Below are 22,868 nucleotides of genomic sequence, written 5' to 3'. Positions count from 1 at the left end.
CGAGGAGAGAGGGGTTAGTCCCTCGGGAGAGGGTAGCAAAGGTGGTGGGAATGCGGATAATGTTAGGCGGACACAAGTGAGAGCTCGGAACCTCCTGGTCCTACACGGCTGCTGCCTCTACTCAGCTACCACTCTTCCTTTTCATCAACCGGGTTGGCTGAGTGCTTGGCAGCTAGCAGCCAGTTGCCATGAAAAGCTTTCAGAAATCATTCTCTTGCCCCACAGTAACTCAGGGGGCAGAGATCTGCCCTTTCATACTGTATGAAGCATCAGGCACATGGATCACGGCATCCTGATCACAGCACACACACACACAGCCAGCATCTTTCATCCAGCAGCGTCCACCGAGTAATTTTTGCTAATGGTTAACAAGAAGCTGAGGACATTCCCGCCTCAGCTGTAAGAGAGCTGGGAAGACTCCCTGAGCCCAAGGCCAGCAGGATCTTTCAGCAACAGCTTTGGAACTCAGGTGAGCAGTGAAACTGTAGCAGGGTTCTATCCGTGGGATGTAATTCTTGCCTATGCAAAATAAAAGTAAAACTTGCAAGGGCCATGTTTGCCTGGTTGTTGACAGTAGGAAATACGTTGCAGTAAATGGCTACGAAGGATTTACCATGCAAAATAGGGGTTTAAAACCCAACTGGGAAGGCCACCAGTGGTGTATTCTTGTAGATTAGGCATTTTGATAAAGCATAGAATAAACACTTCTTGGCATCAAATGCAAAATACATATATGGCTCTTGGGATGGATATTTTTCAAATGGGATTCTTTTTGAAAGAGATTTTGTCTGAAAACTTCAATCCAAAATCTTCTTTCCATCCACAAAACCACACTCCAAACTTCTTGCCTAGCTACGCCATTAAACCCTGACCAGTCATATTTGCTTACATTTCAGAGTTTTGAATCTCTGCATCCATATTTGTATCCACCTATTCTTATGTGAAGTTTCCTTTAAACAACGAGCATTTAAACACCAAAGTATAAGGAAAGAGTAAGCTAAATCCTCTGCACATCCTAAGCCTGCTTCCCCTTTTACTGTTGAAAGATACATTTCTTAAGGGTAGGGAGCCAATTACTTTTAAGGCTGATTCTCCCAACAGCTAAAGGGCTTTTATGTATGCCTTGCCAGAAAAATGAATCAGTGTTCTCATCAGAAGGTTCAACAATAACAAGACATTTCCCCACTTACGTGACAAAATGTGGCAAGGAAGGATGTAACAAAGAGTAAGACTGAATGCAGGGAGACCCTTGAACTAACATGTGAGTTATTTAAATCCTTTCCAAAGTCTCTTTTCTCACATTTGCTTGCTTTTACTGTTTCTCTCTCTCAAGGGTGCTCTGCCATGAGAAAAATCAGTAAGCCCAGATGTAACACTGAGAGTCTAACCAACTGCTCAAATATTTATAAGTCACATAATACAGAAATTTATATTACTGAACATTTAAACACAAGCATCATCTTAATGAAACCCAAAATCCTAGACATGTGTCTGCAATATAGGTAAACACTTAAAATCCATAATTTAAACCCCATAAAAAACAGGGTCTGCCATTTGAAGAAGAAAATCATCTGGTACGTTCAGGCTATATTCAGCTGCAATATGGTATAGATATTCCAAAGTGGACACCTTTATGGAGTCCCACTATTTCTTGAGAATAAACAAGGAGACTGCCTCAGCTGGAAGTTGTTCACAACATTGTTAATCTGTGCTCTGCAGCTATTCATCTTTAGATGGCTTCATACTTCCATACCTTACCTTTTATGGTAATAAAAATTCTTGATATGGAAAATAAACCAAAAGTTCAGTCCCAGCATTCACTGCAAGAGAGTTCTGTGCAAAGTGGATTTTAAAGCTGCGAGGTTTGCTACTTGGTTGCCACTATAGGACAGCTTCCACATTTTAGGATTCATTAAAAACTCCACTAACTTCTGAACAAAAGCCTTACTAATTCCCATCAGATCGTAAGTATTATTTTGGAAAAGTTTGTTTTACTCTTCGCAAACTGTTGCATTATGGTATTTTATCTTTTTCTTCTCTCTCTCTTTCTCCAAAGCAATTCTAATTTCCTTGTCTTTTTCCTAACAAAATAACTAAGAGATCCCAGCCACTCCAGACTTTATTTTTTAAACCATGGGAAAGAAGTAATAGAAAAGAAGGATTTCCTTTTCCTAAAAGGAAATGCATAAGAGCTGGAACAAATTAACTGAATTATTTAACACCCATGATGCTGATACTTTGTGAATTACGCTGTGGGTAGCCAGGCATCCACCAGAGTAAGGGACTATGTTCTAGTTTTTGTTAATGAGCGTCCACGGCTTCAGCAGCATTTCGCTCCCTAAGAGGAACTCATTGTATTTGGCATTCCTATTTCAATTTTCAGTGGAGCTTGTAGACATTCTTCTGGTGAACATTTGTATTGTATTGCACTGCGCTGGCACTACTGCAGATGTTGTTTTTGGATACAAACGAGAGAAGCCCTATGCCAAGATTTTAAAAATACAGAGATACCCAGTATGCCACACCCTGTGCCAGTGGGGACACACTCAGGATTCAGAGAATGACAGCCCAACATAGAACTGTTTGGAACAGAGAACTAACTTTTGCCAGCAAGAGAGGAACTAGTTCATATCACAATCTCCCAAAGTGCTCTTCTTCTAGACATCTAATTCTACATCAGTATTTTCGATTTTGTAATGATCATTTCAGCATCTAATTCTCTCTCCCAAATATTGTCATCATCACCTGATCGTGTGTCAAAAAGCTAATTCTATTTATTTAGAGACTGGTCTTTTGCTCTGCCAGAATACTCGATTCCCTTTTGGCATTTTTCCACAAAGTACACTCCATCCTCAATACTGTGGCGTACACACCCAGTCACCAAATACTGCATATTTCAGGATTCGGTATACCTCCCCGCATTAGGAATCCCTGCACTGCATCCACAAGTCCACTTGTATTTCCACGAAGCCTTCCCTCAACTGCAGAAGAAATGCTGCATAACTGCATGGTGCCAAGGTGCCCCAGGCTCAGCCCTGGATCTCAGTTTTGGCTCTGCGATATATGAAGAAAGCCTAGATTAACAAAAATGGGGCTTGCAAGCACTGTGGCATGGAGGCTCCAATCCTGGAGGCAGCCATCCAGGATACTCCTTTCTATTCCCGGTTTTCCATTAGTTTTCCCTCCCCAACAGTCAGCACACATCCCATCCCCAGGAAGCATGCTTAATTCCCAGGAGGTGCTCGAAAGGGCTGCCCCACTTACGCAAGCCTGTTGATGCCTGTCTCCTTCTTTAGCATTGGTACAGCTGCTATATGCTATACTCATGAAGAAGTTCAGAATGTACACAACATATATCTGTACACGCATATAATGTATATTACCATGCATGCATAGCACCGTAGCACCAAACATGCAACTGGGATTAAGGAAAGAGCTTCCCAACTGGGTGAAGGTGTTTCCTGTAAAACCTAAGTCCTGGCAGCTCATTTGCTAGAAATTAGGTGCAATTGTATAAGATCCATATGTTACAACAATGCACATGCTCACGACTGTGCATAAAATACAATTTTATCTATTTGTCCTTTAAGAAAAGACACCGCCCACCTTCTCTTTGGTAGAGTACTACACTGTATCACATTCCCGTGACATTAAGTGTGATGATATGCTCTTGTGTCTGCGTATGTCCTAGTCCAAAAACTCCTGCTACCACTCAAAGAAAAAAAAACTTTTTAATTGGACCCAGCATTTTGAAAGCTAGCTGTCAAAATTGTCACACTAAAGTTACCCTTTCCCAAGCACTAACAGGTTCAGGACAAAGTGCAAAATGTGTACCCAAGTGGAAACTAAAGAACTGAAAAATATTTTGAGGATCTTTATGTGAAAGTTTAAATCCTGCCAAAACTCTTTTCACAGCTAAAGTTTACTTGTGCCTTTTTTTAACAGCTCACCTTTTAATAGCTGTCAAGAAAAAAAAAAACAAGCTGGGAAAATATATTTGAAGCCTTTTCTGGCAACATCCAGGACTAGCACTTGCCGCTCCTTGGCAGCAGGTACCTTCCCGGACATTGCCCCACATCCCTGCACAGTTGTACAACTATGGCAAAATTAAAAAAAAAAACCCTTAAAATTTGGACACAAAATTGACAACAATGTTTGGAAACTATGAGAAGGTCCTACAACATACTATTGAGGCACTTTGAATGGACTGTTTGTGGCAGTCAGTATGGGGCCCACGAAAGCTGGCTTCCATCTCCCCTGTCCCGGAAAGTAAGGGGAAGGGGGGGGGGAAGCTGCAGTGAGTCCGAGGTTGCTTGGAGCAGGGGCGGCCAGAGCCAGCTGGTGCCAGGGCTCACCCAGTAGCCCCACCGCAAGAGCAGCGGGGTGTGTGTGCTGTGATTGTGTTCAATAGCCACTAACAATGAAGTGCTCAGTCTCCCATTTCAGATGAGGTACCCCCCCATTCTGGATAGAGCAGCACCTACAGCCACCCATGAGCTGTTGAGTGGGTTGTTGCCCACGCATGAATCAGTGCAGAACAACCATCCTGGGTTGTTACGTCATCCGAAGCCAGTCACTGTGTTGCTGTTGGAAGCTCGAGGCCTTTTATGAACCGAGTAGCTTTGCTAGTGTTTTCTCTCCATCCCTCATTATGAAACTAGTGGTACCAGTACTCTTTCCAATCCCTTCAATAAAATTTCCAGTTCCTATTCATGACTTTGTGTTAATAGAACAGCTGAAGGAAGTGGCTCAACAGACTCTCCTGCTTCACGCATAGCCCTGTGATTCTCCTTTCTGTGGCGAGGGCCCTCCCCAGGAACAGCTTCTGTTTGTGTGCCAGGTCCCCTTTGACAACTGACTGCTACCAGAACCTCTGACCCATCAGCCTAACCATTTTCCCTGGAAAGGTGCAGCCCTGGAGAGAACCAGAACTTACCAGAGGAATTAGGTCAACGCCTAAATATTTTTCCTTAACGGCTGGAAATGAACCAAGATTTGCTTTAGCAGTATGGTAGCTTGAGTTGTTTTGCTCAAAATGTAAAATTCACATATGTGCTGTTGTGTTAGGGCAAGTTAGTAAATTGAATTGATAGGACCAATTTGGGAAGTATTTCTTGAAGGGCAGAATATATATTGAAACAACAGATTAAGTTAAAAGAAAAACACCTAGCAGGAGACTGAGGAAGGTCAAAGCAGGACAAAAGAAGGAGAAAAGTTCAGGATTTCAGAACCTGTGAGGTGCTGTGTGAATAGCAAAGTATTACTGTCTGAATGAAAAGTGGGACTCCAGCGATGTGCCTGAGCACCTGGCAATTACAGAGGTCACTCCTCAGTGCAAGCGCTCCTCCTCCTCAGTCTCTGGAAGTTAGAACAAATTTATAGCAACATTTTATTTTTGCACTGAAACAGCATTACAAAAATAGTAGAGGTGACTTCTAGAGGACCCACTGGGCATCATGCCCTATTCTTCCTCTTCTCAGTCACTGAAGGTTCATTCCTAAAACAGATTAACACTTCAAATGGCAAAGGAGCAGAACTCAGCAGAACCTGCATTCAGATAAGCATGCAAGTTATCTTTTGTCCCCAGGTTATGGCTGTAGTCTTGGGTAACTGTAGCCTCATGTGCACAGCTTAGCTTGGCTAGCAACAGCCTAGGAAGCTGACTGGATAAAAAAATGTACTTTTAGTCTCTTCTCTGGAACCAGATGGTTAACCAAAACAATCCCAACTTCACTGGCACAAGGAATGCTCCTCCGTGGCTCGAGATCTCAAACTTACAATGGATAATAAAAAGTGAACTTCCATCTTAAGCAAATGCCATCGCACAGTTGAACATTCATTAAACAGAAATACTGATGGGCAAATTACCACTGTCAGAGTTCATAAACTGATCAATGAGTTAGAATCCAACATTTTACATGCAAAATCTGTGTTATTGGGATTTTAAGCTTTTACTTTTTTCTTTCTGCATGGGCATCACGGAAATGTGGCATGCAGAACCCTTTCTGCCCCTTGCATCAGAGTGCAATGAGTCCGCACATGTCTTCCTCCGATTGGTCATTAACACGTGTGCTTTGTTCTCAGAAAGCCCCTAATAAATCAGCATGGAAGGGCACTGAAGTCAGCATCTGCCCAAGGAGCTGCTTCATCGACAAAACGCCTGCCCAGGGGACCTGGCACATTGCTGATGCCGGTGCTGTCAGGGAAACACACGCAAAGAGAGGGTAGCTGGTTCATTGTGCAGAATGCACAGAAAATATAAGTCTCTATTTGAAATCCAAACCTATGAAAGCCTGTGGGGAAAAGTCAGGGTTTGTTTTGTTCTGAGAATCATGAAAACGCTGCTGGATCAGGCCCAACTAATTTTGATTTTGGATAGTTTCACCATACAGAATGTGTAGGCAGAAAAATGGAGCAAGGCCACAAAAACATTTAGAATGCAAGATCACCAGAGATTTCAGAAATGCTGGTTTGCACCCTTTAGCGTTGGTACGGCTGATTTACTCGCTCGTATCTAAAACAGAACTTGGCACAAAGATGGGGGGGCAGGAGGGGATGCATCACCCTTGTTATTACTTAGTGCTTCCCTGTTCCAATATTCTCCAGCCAGTCCCTTGGCATGGCCAGCAGCTCTCTATTAATGATTTGGGTGTGCACATCTGTGCAGCAGCAATTTCCTTCAGGTTAAATGGACTTTAACTACTAAATTTCCTTCAAAGATATTCTTCCTTATCATTCTTTCATTTGCTGAACATATTTTCAGATTTTTTATATGTAGGCGCTTTGTACATACCCAGGAAGATCTTGACCATCAAATTCTTGTGGGGGAAAGTGAAGGTACATGTTATTGCAATATGCAGACATTCTTCTAGGCATTCCTCTCTCGCAGGAGTCTTAGCTGATCTTCCATGGAAGGGTTAGGAAAGAGTAGTATAGGACATACCTGGCTGGCCAGCATTAGGCAGGAGCTGGTTAGTCACATTCCAAGCATTCACACAATAATAGAAACTCACCAGCAGCTGGAGATGGAGCAATCGCCTGCCTAAAAGCCTTCAGCCCAGCCCTGAGGTGACCCAGCCTCCCAGGTGTGCGCGGAGACCACATGGATTCAAATGTGCCAATCAGGAGCCCCGGCGGGAGTTTCAACCATTCAAGCAACTTTCTGTGCTACCTGGTCATTCAGGGCATAAAAGGGGGCTCCAGGGGTTGATTACCATATTGCTGGGAATGAACCTGTTCTTGAGAATAAAACTTAGTTTTTTCAGCCTTTCCCCCTTGCTGTGCTTAACTGGGCCAAGAGTGCCAGGGTCCAAACAGTAGCATATACTGATGACTGGCCCAGTCTGTCAGGAGCGGTACTCATTTCTTAGAAAGAAAAAAGGTGGGATGTAAATTAAGAAATAAAATAAACATGGGCCACTGTCCTGAAACATTTCCATTTTCTGTCTGTCTGTCTGTCTGTCTGTCTGTCTCTTTCTTTCTTTCTTTCTTTCTTTCTTTCTTTCTTTCTTTCTCAAACTTTTTTGTGTAGCTGGACACTCTGCCACTCTGCCTATAATTTTGTAGAGGCAATTAAAATCCTGCATCTTCAGACCTCCCCATCCAAGTAGGTCACTGCTTTCAAATCCCTATGGACTGACGCCTGCACACAGACCATTCTGCACCTACAAGGGCTCTCCTCACCACGCCTGCAGTGTGCAGGCAGGAGGCCCCCTCACGGCAGGGGAGCAGGCCTTCCGCCGCCTGGGTAGGCCTGCACCACTGGGCAGAGGCTTGCATGGGTGAACCACACGGAGCAGCCATGCACTGTAAGACGCGGGGCAGAGCCTGCATCCATACCTCCCCTGCTGTGAAGATAGCAGCCCTTGTCCTTTTTCCCCAAAGGCCATGTGAGACAGTCAGGGTGAGCTGCAGCTCTCTTTCCTTCCACGTCTCCTGACCATCAGGGGAATATCTGAAAGGCAACATTGGGAAGATCCCTATTGAAAGTGAGCTTATCAGGGGTTCAAGGATCATCAGGGGTCCAAGGTAAGGCAGAATTAGAAGGAACATCAAGGTCATCATTCATTGCGTCATTATGTCCGTAATTTGTAAAACTTGGGATTTTTCAGTGCTGCAGACATGGAAAGCCCTCCTGATTGCTGCAGACTGTAAAAAAAGTTAGGCCCAGCTTACACAGTTTTCTTTCAGCTTGATCCTATATATGGGAGCTATAGGAGTGTAGGGATACAGAAATAAGCAATGCCTAAGCTTGCCAGGTCCTCCAAATTCCATTTCAAAGTGGGTTCCACCTTGAGTCTGCATCAAATCACAAGTTGTTGTTGTTTAATTTTCGCATGAAAAGCTGTAGAAAGTTTTGCAGATGTATATATCGTGTACTTTTATGAAATGTATGCACTCGACTACTATTTATTAATAGGGTGCATTTTTCATTTTTTTCGTTTTTCATTTCATTTTTGTGGCATTTTTCAGATGTACATATGTTCGCAAATAACACTGCAAGCTTGAACATGTATAGACTTTGACTGCAGACTGGGTTCAAGTTGGTGTTCAGTTTGGAAGCCAGGAACTCAGTAAAACCTTATCAAAAATAAACAGAAGTACATTTCTTACACATCCCTAATTGAGTAGATTATAACATACAGCCCTTTTGGAGAACTCTTCCGTTATGTTTCTTTTCTATAATGGATGTAGAATCTAAAATGTCTCATTTGAACTTTTGTTTATTCCCTCTCCTGCAGACCCAGCAGAGAAGATCTGCTACTCAATGTTATTCTCAAAGTGGTACATCTACATGGTTACAGAAATGCCCATCACTTCACAAACTCCCTGTAATCAGGTATGACAGCTCAACTTGGCTTGAAATGAATACTGATTCCTTAAAATCAGAAACTGTCTCTGGAGCACAGTGCGTGGCTTTCAGTGAAATTTGCTGTTTTGCTAAGTGAGCTTTGCAATGCTTAATGTTGCTTGTTGGATCTCTTACAATCCTAGTTCAGTCCTAGGAGGAGTACAATCCTAGGCACACTTACCTGGGAGTAAGCTCCACTTAATCCTGTAACACTTATTTCTGAGTAGACACAAATGGAATTGTACATTAAACAGTTAAGTGAAAAATGCTCAATCCTGCACCTAAATACCTTTTGTTCTATAAAAGTAACTAAATCCCTGGAGAGATATAAGGTTGTCTTCATGAACTTCAGTATAATCAACAGATAACATAAGACTACGGGGTACTAGAAAAAGGAAGGCTGGTACTTAGCAGTAGCAAAACTCACATGGGTTTTGGAGAGCCATGAACCTCTGAAGGCATTCATACCTATTTTTGCTAAGCTGATCTTGAATGAAATGATAGAATAGTCCCAGAAGTCACAACATTTTTCCCTCCTGCTTGACCACAGCTTTGCAGCTCCAACTGCTCATATAGATTGGGACTTAAGTTACATCAACTGGACGTATTTACTCCAGTGCTTTGTTGATCTGGGCTGTTTCTAAGACCAGTACGCCAACTACAGCAAGGAGGCCTGGATGCAGAGTCCTGGGGCACGAGGAGAGAGGGGTTAGTCCCTCGGGAGAGGGTAGCAGAGGTGGTGGGAATGCAGATAATGTTAGGCAGACACAAGTGAGAGCTCGGAACCTCCTGGTCCTACACGGCTGCTGCCTCTACTCAGCTACCACACTTCCTTTTCATCAACCGGGTTGGCTGAGTGCTTGGCAGCTAGCAGCCAGTTGCCATGAAAAGCTTTCAGAAATCATTCTCTTGCCCCACAGTAACTCAGGGGGCAGAGATCTGCCCTTCCACACTGTATGAAGCATCAAGCACATGGATCATGGCATCCTGCTCACCACACACACACACACAGAGCCAGCATCTTTCATCCAGCAGCGTCCACCGAGTAATTTTTGCTAATGGTTAACAAGAAGCCGAGGACATTCCCGCCTCAGCTGTAAGGGAGCTGGGAAGACTCCCTGAGCCCAAGGCCAGCAGGATCTTTCAGCAACAGCTCTGGAACTTGGGTGAGCAGTGAAACTGTAGCAGGGTTCTATCCGTGGGATGTAATTCTCGCCTATGCAAAATAAAAGTAAAACTTGCAAGGGCCATGTTTGCCTGGTTGTTGACAGTAGGAAATACGTTGCAGTAAATGGCTACGAAGGATTTACCATGCAAAATAGGGGTTTAAAAACCTCTTTGTAAAGGGCACAATCCCCTGCATAGTTCAACAGAAGTCCTTCAACACCTAGCATCACTAAGCTGAGTGGAGCATGGTGGGAACTGTATTTATTTTTATTATTATTAATTCGCATTTATATCTTGCATTTTTTCCTCTTGTGACTTATTGTAGGACTTATTTCTGTCAAAACATGCATAGGATTGTAGCCTGTATTTTTTTTCACCTCTCTACAAAACTTTAGTATGAAGGGGGAAAATATCCTTGAACATCCTTCCAATTTTCTTATCAGTATGAACATAGCAATGGGTAGAAGCACTTGTGTATTTGCAGGAACAGGGACAAAAATAAAGTGATTTAAAAAAAAATCAAACAGTTGCTAAATCCTTTAAAGCCCACACTTCAACAGTTGTCAAAAACATTTTAAAAATCCAACTGAGCTCTTTGCAGAGTGAAACAAATAAAGCAACATTACCTGTTGGATGGTACTATCTGTTAAAGGGTTTGGAATTCAGCCAGATGTACATAAATTTAGCAGTAAACCCATGTGGAAGGGCACTCTGCAGTTTCTATAAATCTCCATTTCCCTCAAGCCAGAAAAAAGAGCACATATAACATTTACTGAGTGCCTTTTGTGTCAATCACTTAGTTACCTTTGTTTATCTTTGAGAAAAGTTGTGCTTGCCCTTCTGTCAGACCAACACTAGCTCCCTAGACTTTGTAAAACAGTTTTTAAATTGGAAAAAGTGTGAGAGGAAAGACTTTTCTAAAGTCTACTGTGTAAACAGAAAACCCTATAGGAGCTATGTGGGGAGGGACTGAAAGATCCAAATTAAGGCAGTAAGCAGAACAATACAGGGACAAGGAAAAAGAACAGGGTTCACTTTTCAGCAAAAAACAAACCAAAACACTCAGCCTTTCCATGTACATTATATGCAGCTCCAGGCATCTTAACTTTCACATTTACAGTGTTTTCATATTCAAATGCTCTTTTGGTTATGCCATTTAAAACCAGCAGCTAACAATTTCAAATTTAGCTTTTGTGAACAAAATAACTAGATGGCAAAACAGCAAAAGTACAAAGTTGGCTTCTTGCTGTCTCGCTATAGCTAGACCTGTATTTTGGATGTAAGAAATCCATTCAATCGGGAGAAATGTGTGCAATTCATGTTTTAGATAAATGGAAGAGTAGCTAGGGCACATGAACCTGGTAAGAAGCTCTTCTAGGAAATTCCTCTTTTAATACACATCACAAACGAAACCCATACAATGCCCAACGTCCACCTGAAGCACAGTTATTTGCATGGCTGTGGCCTTTATCTGGCCAGAATCCAAAGTGCCAGCCAATATTTTTCTTAACCCTAATTTAATGGTATTGGCTTCACAGAGTGACCACAATTCAGGATTTAGAGTGCATTTCTGCATCTTGCTGATAGACAAGATAGAACTGTGGAGTCACAGATGCTATCACTGGGCCATAAAACAGAGGTTACTGGCAGACATTTTCTGATTTGTGTGCTCATCCTTGCCTCTTGGCCACAGGAGTCCAACAGCGCACTGTCAGTAAGCGGGTGGCAAGAGCCGTGGGTCGTGGCTCTGAGGAATCCTCTACACCAAGCCTGGAAGCTCGTGACTCAGCCTACTCTCTTAAACATTGTAAGCCGTCCTGAGATTTTGAATAATAGGATGGCATACAAAAGCTTTTAATACATACATACATGCATACATACAAGCCATGCAATGGGAGTCAGGGGCTTAAAGGAATGAGAGGGATATCAAGCCAAAACCTGCCTGATCAGCTCAATGTAGCGTGGTGAATCACCCATTCTGTGGTCATACGCCATGTCTTTACAGAAGAGCGGCAGTAGCTGCGGGTGGGGGGTGCAATTCAGTGGCTTTGCATCCAGGAGGCCCCAAGGGCAATTTCAAGAACAACCCCTGAAAGAAGCCTTGGAGAGTTTCTACCAATCCATGTCAACAACACTGGGCTAGAAGGAGTAATAGTTTCATACTGCCTGGTAGCTTCCTGTGTTACACATCCCAGTCACGTCCTGCTTCTATCAGAAGATCCCCCATTCATTTTTAAACATCCTGTGTTGCCCTTCAAGAAATGCTCTTAATTTTTTTAAAAAATTGGATCAACCTTGGAATACAGTTAACGAGCACAAGGAAGGCAGCAGTGCAAAGAAGCCAATAAATACCATGAGCCATGAGAATACCTTGGTTTAAAGAATGAAAAGCCAAGTTTGGCTGTCTAAAATAATGCCAAAGGAGAGAATCCCATAAATGAGGTGTTGACACGGAGAAAGCAGTGGTGGTGGACGATTGCAGTTCTCCTCAAGATTCTTTGGATTCTAGCTATGCAGAGCTTTTAAAGATTAAGTACTCTATTCAACAACAGATTCAGCAGGAGCTGATCATCTGAGGCCTGGAAACAAAGCCTATGAAGATGGATTGAAAGAACCGGGCATGTTTAGCCTCAAGAGGAGAAGACGGAGGGGCGAAGTGACAGCACTCCACAAGTACTCAAAAGGCTGCCACAAAGAGGAGGCAGAACTTTCCTTCTCCACCATCCCCAGAGTGCAGGACACGGAACAATGGGCGGGTTCAAACCACACTGAGCCAAGGTCTGGCTTCACTGGCTCTAACTTTCCTGACTGTTAGAGCAGTACAAGAATGGACCCACTGACCTAGGGAGGTTGTAGGCTCTCCCACTGCAGAGGCATTCAAGATGCAGCTGGGCAGCCATCTGAGAAGGATGCTTCAATTCAGTGTCCTGCCCAATAGCCTTCTGCCCCCATCCCGACTCTACTATTCTACTATTCTGTGTATGTGGTGGTGGTGGGGATGCATTGATGCCCTATCAAAATTTGCTGCCGCTTACAGCTATTTTTAATGGGCTGAAATTTTCAGAGTAAGGTTGAAAAGTATCCTAAGGCAAGGAAGAATTTTGTTCAGTTTGCATTTTAATGATTAAAAACTTATTTATAAACTTCTAAACAACTTATTTAATTATATTTTTGTACCACTCAATAGCCAAAGCTCTCAGGGGCAGGATTAAAAATTAACCCTAAAAACACAACATGATAAAGTATCAAGCCTTTACATTTAGAACAGAATAGAATCAAAGTTAAAAAGAAACAAGAAAACAGGGTAAAGAGCCAAAAGCACAATAGTACATTTGGGGTACACAGTCCTATGCATGTTTTGTAGTATGTTTTTATTTAAATAAAAAATTTCAACCTAAAAAAAAAAATTCAACCTATGCATGTTTATACAGAAAATTGCCCTACAACTCTCATTGAGCCCAACATGCAAAATATTGCCTTCATTGGGCATTTAACAGATTCGCCAAACTAAAATGTGCAATGGAATGTAGTTGTCCTTTGATATTAGACTGTCTCAGGATTTCGCAGGGTCATTCTTCAAATGAAAAAGGTGTCAACAAATGCAAATGATATACAAAGCAGCATTATATAAGGGGAAACTGCCTGCAAAAACTGCATATATATGGTGAAAATGCCAACTATATTAGGAGAAATGCACACTTTTTTTCCAGAATTCTTTTCAAGAACTAGTATAAACTGACATGGGAATGGAATGGACTGGAAAAGCTTAGAACTGGAAAAGTGAGAAAATGAGAGAAAGCAGAATTGACCAATTTGTCCATCCTTGGATCCACTTGTGCCAAAGTACTAAAGCTTTAGGATGCAACAGGCCGGATTTCAACCTGTTTCCCTTTCTAGCTAGGCAGCTCATTTGACCAGAAGTGCCTCTGCATCAGCCTGCAAGCTGCTCTCCTTCCTTGTGCAAAGGAAAAGGGAGAGATCTATATTTCTACCTTCTCATCCCTTGACCGCTGCTGAGGAAAGACCAGAGCTTGCCACTGACGAGGGCCATTCAAACCATTTGCTGACAGGGAAAAGGCCTGTGAGCTAAAGGCATCTCTTCAAGCCAACACGAACATCACCGCAGGAGAAGTTCCTCTCATGTAAGGCTCGCCTCTTCTCCAAAACAAACACAGAGGGGGAGAATCTAAGTGCCTCCGCTTTGATTTGGGGTGGAGATCAGCAGCCACATCCCCCTTGCTACATCCTCCCAAAGCAGCTAGTTGAGCACACACTTTATTCCTCTGCTTGCACAATATCCTTCCCTCCAAATTAAGCTAGTACATCCACTGGCTGGATGTATTTTGTCTGACTCTTTGCTCACAGCAGGTTCAAAGGACATGGTCGTTAATGCATGAGTAGCTGCTGGCGGACTTTCTTCCCTAGCACACCCATCATGGCTATAAATAGATGCAGGGTTCAGACACCATTGGGAGACTGCAAAAACAAACTTCAAATGAAAATAGTGCCTTAGGTGAAAAAATAAATTACCATCACCAGAAAAACAAATCATGCCCATACATTACGACCATATACAGTAAGCAAATGCCCTTCTAGAACAGAGGTGCCTTCAGCTTACAAAGCATTAAGAGCAATATGCAATTAATTTGCATGCTTTCTGCTATGTCAACAGCAGGCAGGGGAAGCATGAGGAGTCTGGAGACCGTGTGGGTGCAGGGTGATTAAACTCCCCCTTCTCCAGCATCACAGTTCCAGAAAAAGGTACTTCTGCGAAGCTGCTATCTGCTTGTAAATGCAGGAGGTATATTAACAAGGAAGGCTTGTCACTGCGGTAATGTATTTACTGGCAGTCCTGCAAGGCTAGCTCTACCGTTCATCTAAGCAAGGTAGTTCCTGCAAGCAGCAGCGGCTGGGAGGCTGCTGTGGGGCTTCAGGTGTGGTGCCAGGTGCTGTCCAATGTATCAAAGACCTGTTCAACAGCCAGTCCAGCAGCTTTTCTGTAAGAACTAAAAGGAGGCTGCATCTTGCCCTTTGCAAAGTCAGACAGCAAAATGCCTCGGCCCAGCCCTGCAAGAGTGAGAACTTTCCCTGGGATTCATAGGAAAGCCATACATTTAAATTGTTTCATGCCCTTAAAACCTCTCTACTTCGGCTCTTAGAGGTTCTGAACACTGCAGACTTGTCTGCAGTTGGCATGCATTCAGTATCTTTGCTATAAAGGTAAAGATAAATATTCTATTTTGTTGGGACCATTCTTTTCTCAGTGGTCAAAACAATGTTTTGTATTTCCCTGCAAGAGAATAATGGGGGTAGTATTTCCTGAGAATAATGCTATGCCATGTCCCAGTGGGGCATCCTGTCACAGGAAGGCTACTGGGCTGCAGAGTTTGGCCAAACTCTGAAGGGTAGCAAGGCTCCCACCGGGGGGGGGGGGGGACTTGGCTATCTTATCTTCCTTTCCAGATGTTGTGCACAATTGGCTCTGTTAGACCTTCATCAGCCTTCATGCCCCATGTGCAAAACTCACTGGATAGACTTCAGCCCAGCATTGCTTGTCATTTCAGAGCCTTCAGCAAAGCACCTTCAAGTGTGAAGGATGTGAAGCTGTGACTGCAGCAGCACATAAAGTGCCAGCTTGTATTTCTGCCCCAGAAAGCCCTTCTAGGGGAAAACACCAGGCCACCTTCATTAAACAGAATACATGAAGGTGTGAACATATGACAAATGTATCCCTGAAAATGTGGATTAATCCCATTAATTAATATTGCATGCCAATGCTACTGGGTTTATTCTGAAGTTTCAGTTCTTGGAAAGCAAATATATATAGGATTCTAAAAGCCTGAGAATGAATTATGCAAGTTCTTCCAGATGTGCTGAACTATCTGAATGACAGGAACCTGACTGCTTCTGGCTTTTTCTTTTTGCACAGAGATAAAGGCTACAAGATCGGCCGCAGGAAGTCAGGATGGCCAAAAAGCTGGTGACCGCACAGAAACGAGGGGAGACCAGAGCAATCTGCCTGGGCTTAGGAATGGTGGCCTGCTCAGTTTTTATGTATTTCTTTATTGGGGTCACCATAGTGCCATTGTACCAAAGAAGGTAACTGGGCTTCCTTGACCTGCCTGTGGGGGTTTCTCTGTCGGCATGAAGAATCTGGCCATTCTTTGAAGCAGGCATGCCATGCACATGCAGCCATAAGACAGTCACCAACCAGCTAAGTCCGTTGGGAAGCTCACATGTCGTGATTCCAATCCGAGCCCATCAGACTGCGCAGACAAACAGTGCAAGTGGCTCTTTCCTCTGCCCTACATGTGAAGCCACATGAAGTGCAGGCAGCCTAAGGCTCCAGTCGTGGACGTCTTTCCTCTCAGAAGGGTAGGCAGAGGAAGCGTGGCATGAGCAGGTCCCTGCACCTCCCATATCACACACCCCTTTAGAAGCACTGTGGAAGGTCAGAGTCCCTGTGCTGTGCGCCCGTTGCACGGCTGGCCAGGTTAAGGGTATGCGCCTGGCCATGGAGAGCTTTAGGCACTGATGTCTTCTCGGAATGGAAGCTCCATCGCACTTCAGGCCACAGGGTCATTAAGAACCCAGCCACAGCAGACCTTCATTGCTAAACATGCCAAATCAAATTTCTGTCTACAGAGGAGCCGTTGCTTTTGCGGCAGAAAGTGCATATATCCTTGCTGTCATGCTTGAGGTCTGAGCAGTCATGGTATTCCACATAATGGCAGCAATAACGTTTTCAGCTGGCTGCAGTTGGCTAACAAGTAGCAGGTGCACCTGATGAGCTGTGCACACTTTGACAAATTAATCAACCTACTGAAAATTAAGCCAGGCTCCGTCATTACACATATCATTCATTCCCTATCTCTCTTCCCCCTTCCAAATACTAACACTATTTACATGAATTCCACAAGAACACGTTTCCAGTGCTGCGAAGGTACCTATTTGTAGAAAACGAAATGCTGTAAGAAATGCCAGTACCGTTAACAACCCGAGCCAGACTTCGGCAGCAGCAGGAGGCAGCCTAATAGCAAAAACAAATTAAAAATCTGCAAGCAAAGCACAGGGAAACATGCTGATGTTCATCTATGCAATTGGTCCTCTTCAATATCAAGGATGGCTGAAAACTGTAGATGGATTACAATATTCCAAGCCTTCCAAAAACATTACCCATGAAGGGGGTTTAGAGAAGATTGCAAACAAATGTGAGAGCGAAGGTAATGGGGACTGGCCAGCAACCACCGCTGCACCCTCTCAGCACCTCCTGTCTGGCTCCTGCCTCACTCCCACCTCTCCTGCTTGACCTCTGGCTGCCCTCGCAGCTTCCACTCATGTTCCACTCACATGTATTTGTTAGATTTCTGTGTGGCAAATGACCTTGGGGCAGTTTACCAACTCGCACCACCAAGGGCATCTGGGACAGCCACTGGCACATGCTAAGGCGGATGCGAAGTCACGGGCAGTGCTACCTTGATCAAAATCACAGGAGGTGCCCAAAAGTGAGCTCACGCAACTGAGGTTACTGTGCCAAGTGCACGCTTTCTACAGATGCATCATCCCAACCTGATTATGCACGATTATACCGTATGACATTTCATACAGTAGTTACATATCCCTGTAATGTGCTCTACATGAAGGTGCCCTTGAACTTGAGCTGTCCCAGAATGTGACCAGAATGTTGACTGGGACCATGAGACTCCTCTGTTAGAGCAAATTCACTGGCTACCAGTCGATATCCAGAAACTATTCAAAGTGTTGGTTGGGACCTATAGTGCCCTAAGCAGTTGGGGAGCAAGCTACTTGAAAAGTGGTTGCCTCCTATCCAAGTCCGCCAGGATTTTAGGATCTTCCGAAGAGGCCATTCTCTCAGTACCCCTGCCATCTGAGGTGTGTTTGGTGAGGACACACCTCTCAAGAGAGGCCTTTTCAGTCGCTGTTCCCAGGCTATGGTCATCCCTCTTTGCCTTTTCTGCCAGCAGACAAAGACGTTTAATGCAAACAAACCTTTCATGTAAGAACTAGCCTGCTGTTGCCAGAGATTTCATTTCACACAATGCAGTGGTGTTAGTTTAATTGCCATTATGTTTTAATTAACAAATGTGTTGTCTTTGCATTGTTTTTTTTAGAAAAACTTAATTATAAATACTGTAAGAGAAAAATTGAGGAGACAATCTAAGTGTAATAGTGCTGTATTTAGACAGTGTGCCATTTACAAGTTTTCTTCAGATAATTTATCATTAAACTCCAGTTTCTGGACAGGACCACTCACTGTTTAATTGGAAAAAAGAAGCATCTGAAAACATTTGCTAGATTTTTAGTACTGTTCTGAATCATTCCATTTGACACAGAAATGCCAAACAATATCAGAAGCAAATGTAGCCCTTGAATATTTAAGTAGTCTTAAGCAAGATTATTAAATCATTATACAATGATTATATGTTAATCTATGACATTTAAAAGTGAGCGGTGGATATTTTGTTCATTATCGCAGTGTCTGGACCAAAGAAAGTGTATGCAAACTGATGAAAGCCAGCCTCGAGAAAAAAGTTCAATTTCCATTCAGTGAAGGCTTCGGTGATGAGAATACTTTTCATTATCCTTGTCTGAAGGTCCAGGTCAACCTGACGCGCCTCGGGAAGTTGGTAATGCTGCACCACACAGAGGACACCGTCTACAGAAATCCCAAGGTTTGAGCGCTATCTATCAGAAAGTTATTGAATCTCTGAATCCCTCAGCTAGATGAGAAAAGACACCCATGTTTTCTTTGCCATGCACAGATATAATGTACAGTTAACATAGTCCAGTGGGAGAGAGGACCAGGAAGAGACACAGGAAAAGTTCCAGGAGGAAATTTATTTATTTACATATATTCATAGGCCGCCTATAATTGCCAAGGCCTTCCTAGGGGGCTTGCAAAACATACTCACAGAATAAAAGCACATTAAAACCAATTAAAATAATTAAACTTCTATAAAACAATTAAAACAATTGGAATGGGCCACAGCATACAGGCTAAACGTTTAAAAAAAAATCCTAAATAGAGATGCCCCTTCCTGATTTTCTTTATCCCAGACTAGGTGTGCTGAGGCACAAGAGGCTTTGCAGCAGATTCTGGCAAAGTGTTTACACTTGCCAAATAGCTTCCTCCGGGAACCGAGGCAAAAGGGAGCACTCTATGGCAGCATCCGTTCCTCCATCCGTCCACCATCCAAGAGTGCTAGATCATGCAGCCTTCCTGACTGGGCCAGTGGCAAGTGCTGCAGTGAACCGTATGCCTGCACTTGCCCGGCTTGATGGGTTGCATCCACTGTGAGTCTAGTTAGCCGCTCTGCTTCTATGCTGAAGGCAACCTGCTGATTTTGTGCCTGGAATGTACAGCCAAGGAGGGACTGGCACAGATGCTGCAGCGCAGACACGCAAGAGCCAGCCATTTAGGCATTGCATTGGCTTCCCGGGCTACCTGCCTGCAGATGGATGGCCATGGCACTCCTTCCAAGTTCATCCTCAGGTGATGAGGGTCTTTTTTACTGAACACACCTCAGGGGAGCATGAAATGTTCAAACCCCTGCACTTCCCTCAGGTATATTGTTTCCCAGAATTCAACTTTAGCAAGACATAAAAGCACACATTTCTTTTAATTCAATGTAGTGTTTTACTCCACTTTTGGCCAGAACGTCTACCCTTGACTAAATATATATTTATATTTTCAGGACTGGAAATGTGCTTTCAGTGTCCCATTTATAAAAAAGAGAGAAAATCTCACTGGAGCTATAATAAGGGGGTGCTTTTAAATTATTATTGTGCATAATTCATTACTGTTATTCTAAAATCCTCTCTTCCCACTAGAATTCTAATGAATCAACTTCCCAGGATTTATCACACTTATAGAGTAGTACTGAATGAAACTGTGTACCTCTATTTCATACCCAGTATCAGTACAGAATAAGATCAGATACTGTCAGCTCCAGTCACATAGCAAGAGCCACCAAAAGCAACGCCAAAACAGTTTTCAGGGAAAGAATAATTATTTTAGGTGAAGTTAATTTACATATCCACTTGTTTTTATTCAGATCCTTACTTGTAATTAGTTCCCATGCCTTGTAATAATTCACAGCACAGAAGAAAACCATTCTATTTACATTTCAGATATGAAACATTCCTAGGAAAATAAACACTAAAGCAATTTGCCCTTGTAGAAGGTTCACCAGTTGCTTCAAGGCTATGAATTGTTGCTTGAAAATTCTGTCTCAGGAGTTTCATTCATAATAGAATTACCTCTTTTAAATAGGCATTTTGCAGTTCTCCAACAGATATTCTGCACTACTTTTCAATAAAACATTATTCACACATTTAGGAAAGAGACTATATTAGTATAAATAAACTCACTGATATTAAACTGAAAACAGATTTCTGAGGCAAAATCAGAAGAGCTGATACATCTATTTTTAATTACCAGTAGTCTATAAAAAATTGATAAACTGAACATTTTTCATTACATTTCAGAAAGTCCAATGCAAGACTTTCCCTGGCTTTCCCTTGGTTTTGCTCAGACTGCCAAAGGGTTCATCAACTGACCAATAGTTCATCAACATCCTTCCTTCACCTTCTTGACCCCGTGCTCTAATACTATCACCTAATATTCAGCAAACAACATTTTACAGGTCCACAAAGAGTTGCACTCATTATTTTCATCATCCTTGCAACTACCTCAAACTGTAGGGCATTGTTACTGCTTCCTACGGAACCTGTGCTCTGATATCAATAAGGCAGGTTAAAGTTTACGCATTTGTGCTGACATATTGAATGCAACACTCTATATATGCTTTCTTGGAGATAATTCTCACTGTATCCAGTTGAGGTGTGCTGAGGACCATCAGCTAAGAAAGCAGTCCTATGGCTCCTCGGCAGCACCTGATTGTGGATTTACCTCACCAACCAAACTGTAAACCTCGGCTGGATGAGAAGTCTACATTTGGGTGTCAGACCTACTCCATCCCCTCATGCCTTCTTTCCACCACAGCAGGCTCTGCAGAGGTCCTTTCTACCAAGCTGGGGAATTATGTCCTTTGGATTTCAGGGGCTTTGACTGTGGGAAGGAGGACAGAGGATACATCTACCTACATGCATTAACTAGGCAGCTCAGGGCTCCATCTAGACTGGCCGAAAAGAAACCCCCCTCCATTGCTCCTTTCATTTCTCCCATCCTGCATTGGATGGGTGGTGGCCTTGACTGTCTGGGGCCTCCATCCTTCTAGTGTCTATGTAGTAGGACTGTGTCCTAAGTGTCTGCAGCGGAGATAGGGAAACTGCCAGTATCCAGCCCTTAAAAGTTCTCCATATAGCTGTCAGCTTCTTCCCTAGCTCCTAACCCTTAATATCAATACCACTCGGACTAGAACAACAGCTTTCCCCTACTGTGCAATGAGAAAGAAAGCCTTTGGGACTGTGTAATTGAGAAAAGTTCTTAGTTCTTGAGTTGTGGTTAATGGACGAGAGATCAAATCTAATTATAAAAATTGTAGGGGCATCAAATATTAACTACACAGTGGTGTCCAGAGGTTTAGTGAAACAATGTACAACACATTCAACATTAAGAATGTCAAGCGATATCATCCAAGCCTAACTTTATTTGGACTTAGCATTCAAAAGACTTACGTTCAAACTAGGTGTGAGCATTCCAAGGACTAAACAGCCTTTTCCAAGTACTCAAAGTTCAAGCATCCAGGATAGGAAGCCCTGCAGTTGTTTCTGCCTGTCTCAGCGCAAGTCAATGGCCTTTGGTTACTTCCATAGCAATTAAATGGCCCCATTAGTTCCTAGGAGCTGCACAAAGTACTAGCTCCAATGGGAACTCAGCCTTGCTAATGGGAACTCAGGCTTTCTGAGTGTTAAACTTTTGCTCCACACACACCATTTCATCCGCACTGCATCCCCCATCAGTGCCCCACCCCCGTGGACAATCACCTCTATGCATTCTTTCTAAAGCAAATTGACAGGCTCGGGAGATATGCTTCAGATTGGTCTGGAAAGATTATTCACATTCCTGTTGGTTTGAAGAATTCATTTAAATTAAGGAGAGCTTTTAGAAGACCACCCAGTTCTATTGAAGAGTAACGATGCTGTTCATATGCATGATCTTGTGAAGATTTGATACTTAATGTGTAGGAAAGCAATACTAGAAGCTGCATCTGTTAAGGATGGTTGCAGTCTAGTGCTTCCCTTCTGAGTATATGCTGGTGCTAACTGATATCCTGGGTTTGTTTGTTTGTTTGTTTCCACAGTGTTCTTTTATCCCTCCAAATACGCTGAATCACAGTGCAGTTCAAAAGCTAGTGAAAAACATAACGGACAATTTCAGAAGGGTGCAGATATTCCCTTGCTATTATGACCCATCAAGAGAAGAAAAGAATGCCCTTTTATGTAGATTATATTCTTTAGATGGCCTTATTTTTGCTTTCTTTTGGCCAACTCTGATGTTGCTTGGTGGGGTCTTGATTGTCATCATGGTGAAAGTAAGTCAGTATTTTTCTGTACTATCTGCTTCACAATCCAGAACAGAAATCTAGCATGCCCCACATCTGCCTGTATTTTATATCACAGCTTTGAGAGAAGCTGAGAATGCTTTTCAAGTTAACACCTTGTGTGTTATCAAGGTACAAGAGCAAAACAACAAGCATGGCTCTCAGCTGGGATACTTCTTTAGAAGCACGCAATTCCTTTTGACTGGACAGACTTACAGAGGCTTGTTCAGTTTTAGGTGATGGACAAAGACATACTGACTCTCTTCATGCCATCAGAACATTCTCCTGGTTTACTAAAAGCAGTTGTTGTCATGTGCCAACCT

General features: G+C 43.0%; 1 protein-coding gene across 1 annotated transcript; it reads left to right on the top strand.

Annotated features, from left to right (window-relative positions):
- The first annotated feature begins 1,898 nt into the window (after nt 1–1,898).
- On the top strand, nt 1,899–22,590 carry LOC123035807 (putative calcium-activated potassium channel subunit beta). The gene is made up of 5 exons (XM_044454414.1): nt 1,899–1,964; nt 8,742–8,839; nt 15,948–16,117; nt 18,516–18,711; nt 22,306–22,590. Exons 3-5 carry the CDS (start codon nt 15,984–15,986, stop codon nt 22,588–22,590), a joined length of 615 nt encoding a protein of 204 aa, XP_044310349.1. The 5' UTR covers nt 1,899–1,964; nt 8,742–8,839; nt 15,948–15,983.
- The last annotated feature ends 278 nt before the right edge of the window (nt 22,591–22,868 follow it).

This window comes from Varanus komodoensis, unplaced genomic scaffold (genome assembly GCF_004798865.1).
Source record: "Varanus komodoensis strain SLA01 unplaced genomic scaffold, ASM479886v1 scaffold7_3, whole genome shotgun sequence".
Classification (NCBI taxonomy): domain Eukaryota; kingdom Metazoa; phylum Chordata; class Lepidosauria; order Squamata; family Varanidae; genus Varanus; species Varanus komodoensis.
This window is presented reverse-complemented; position numbering and strand designations above follow the sequence as displayed.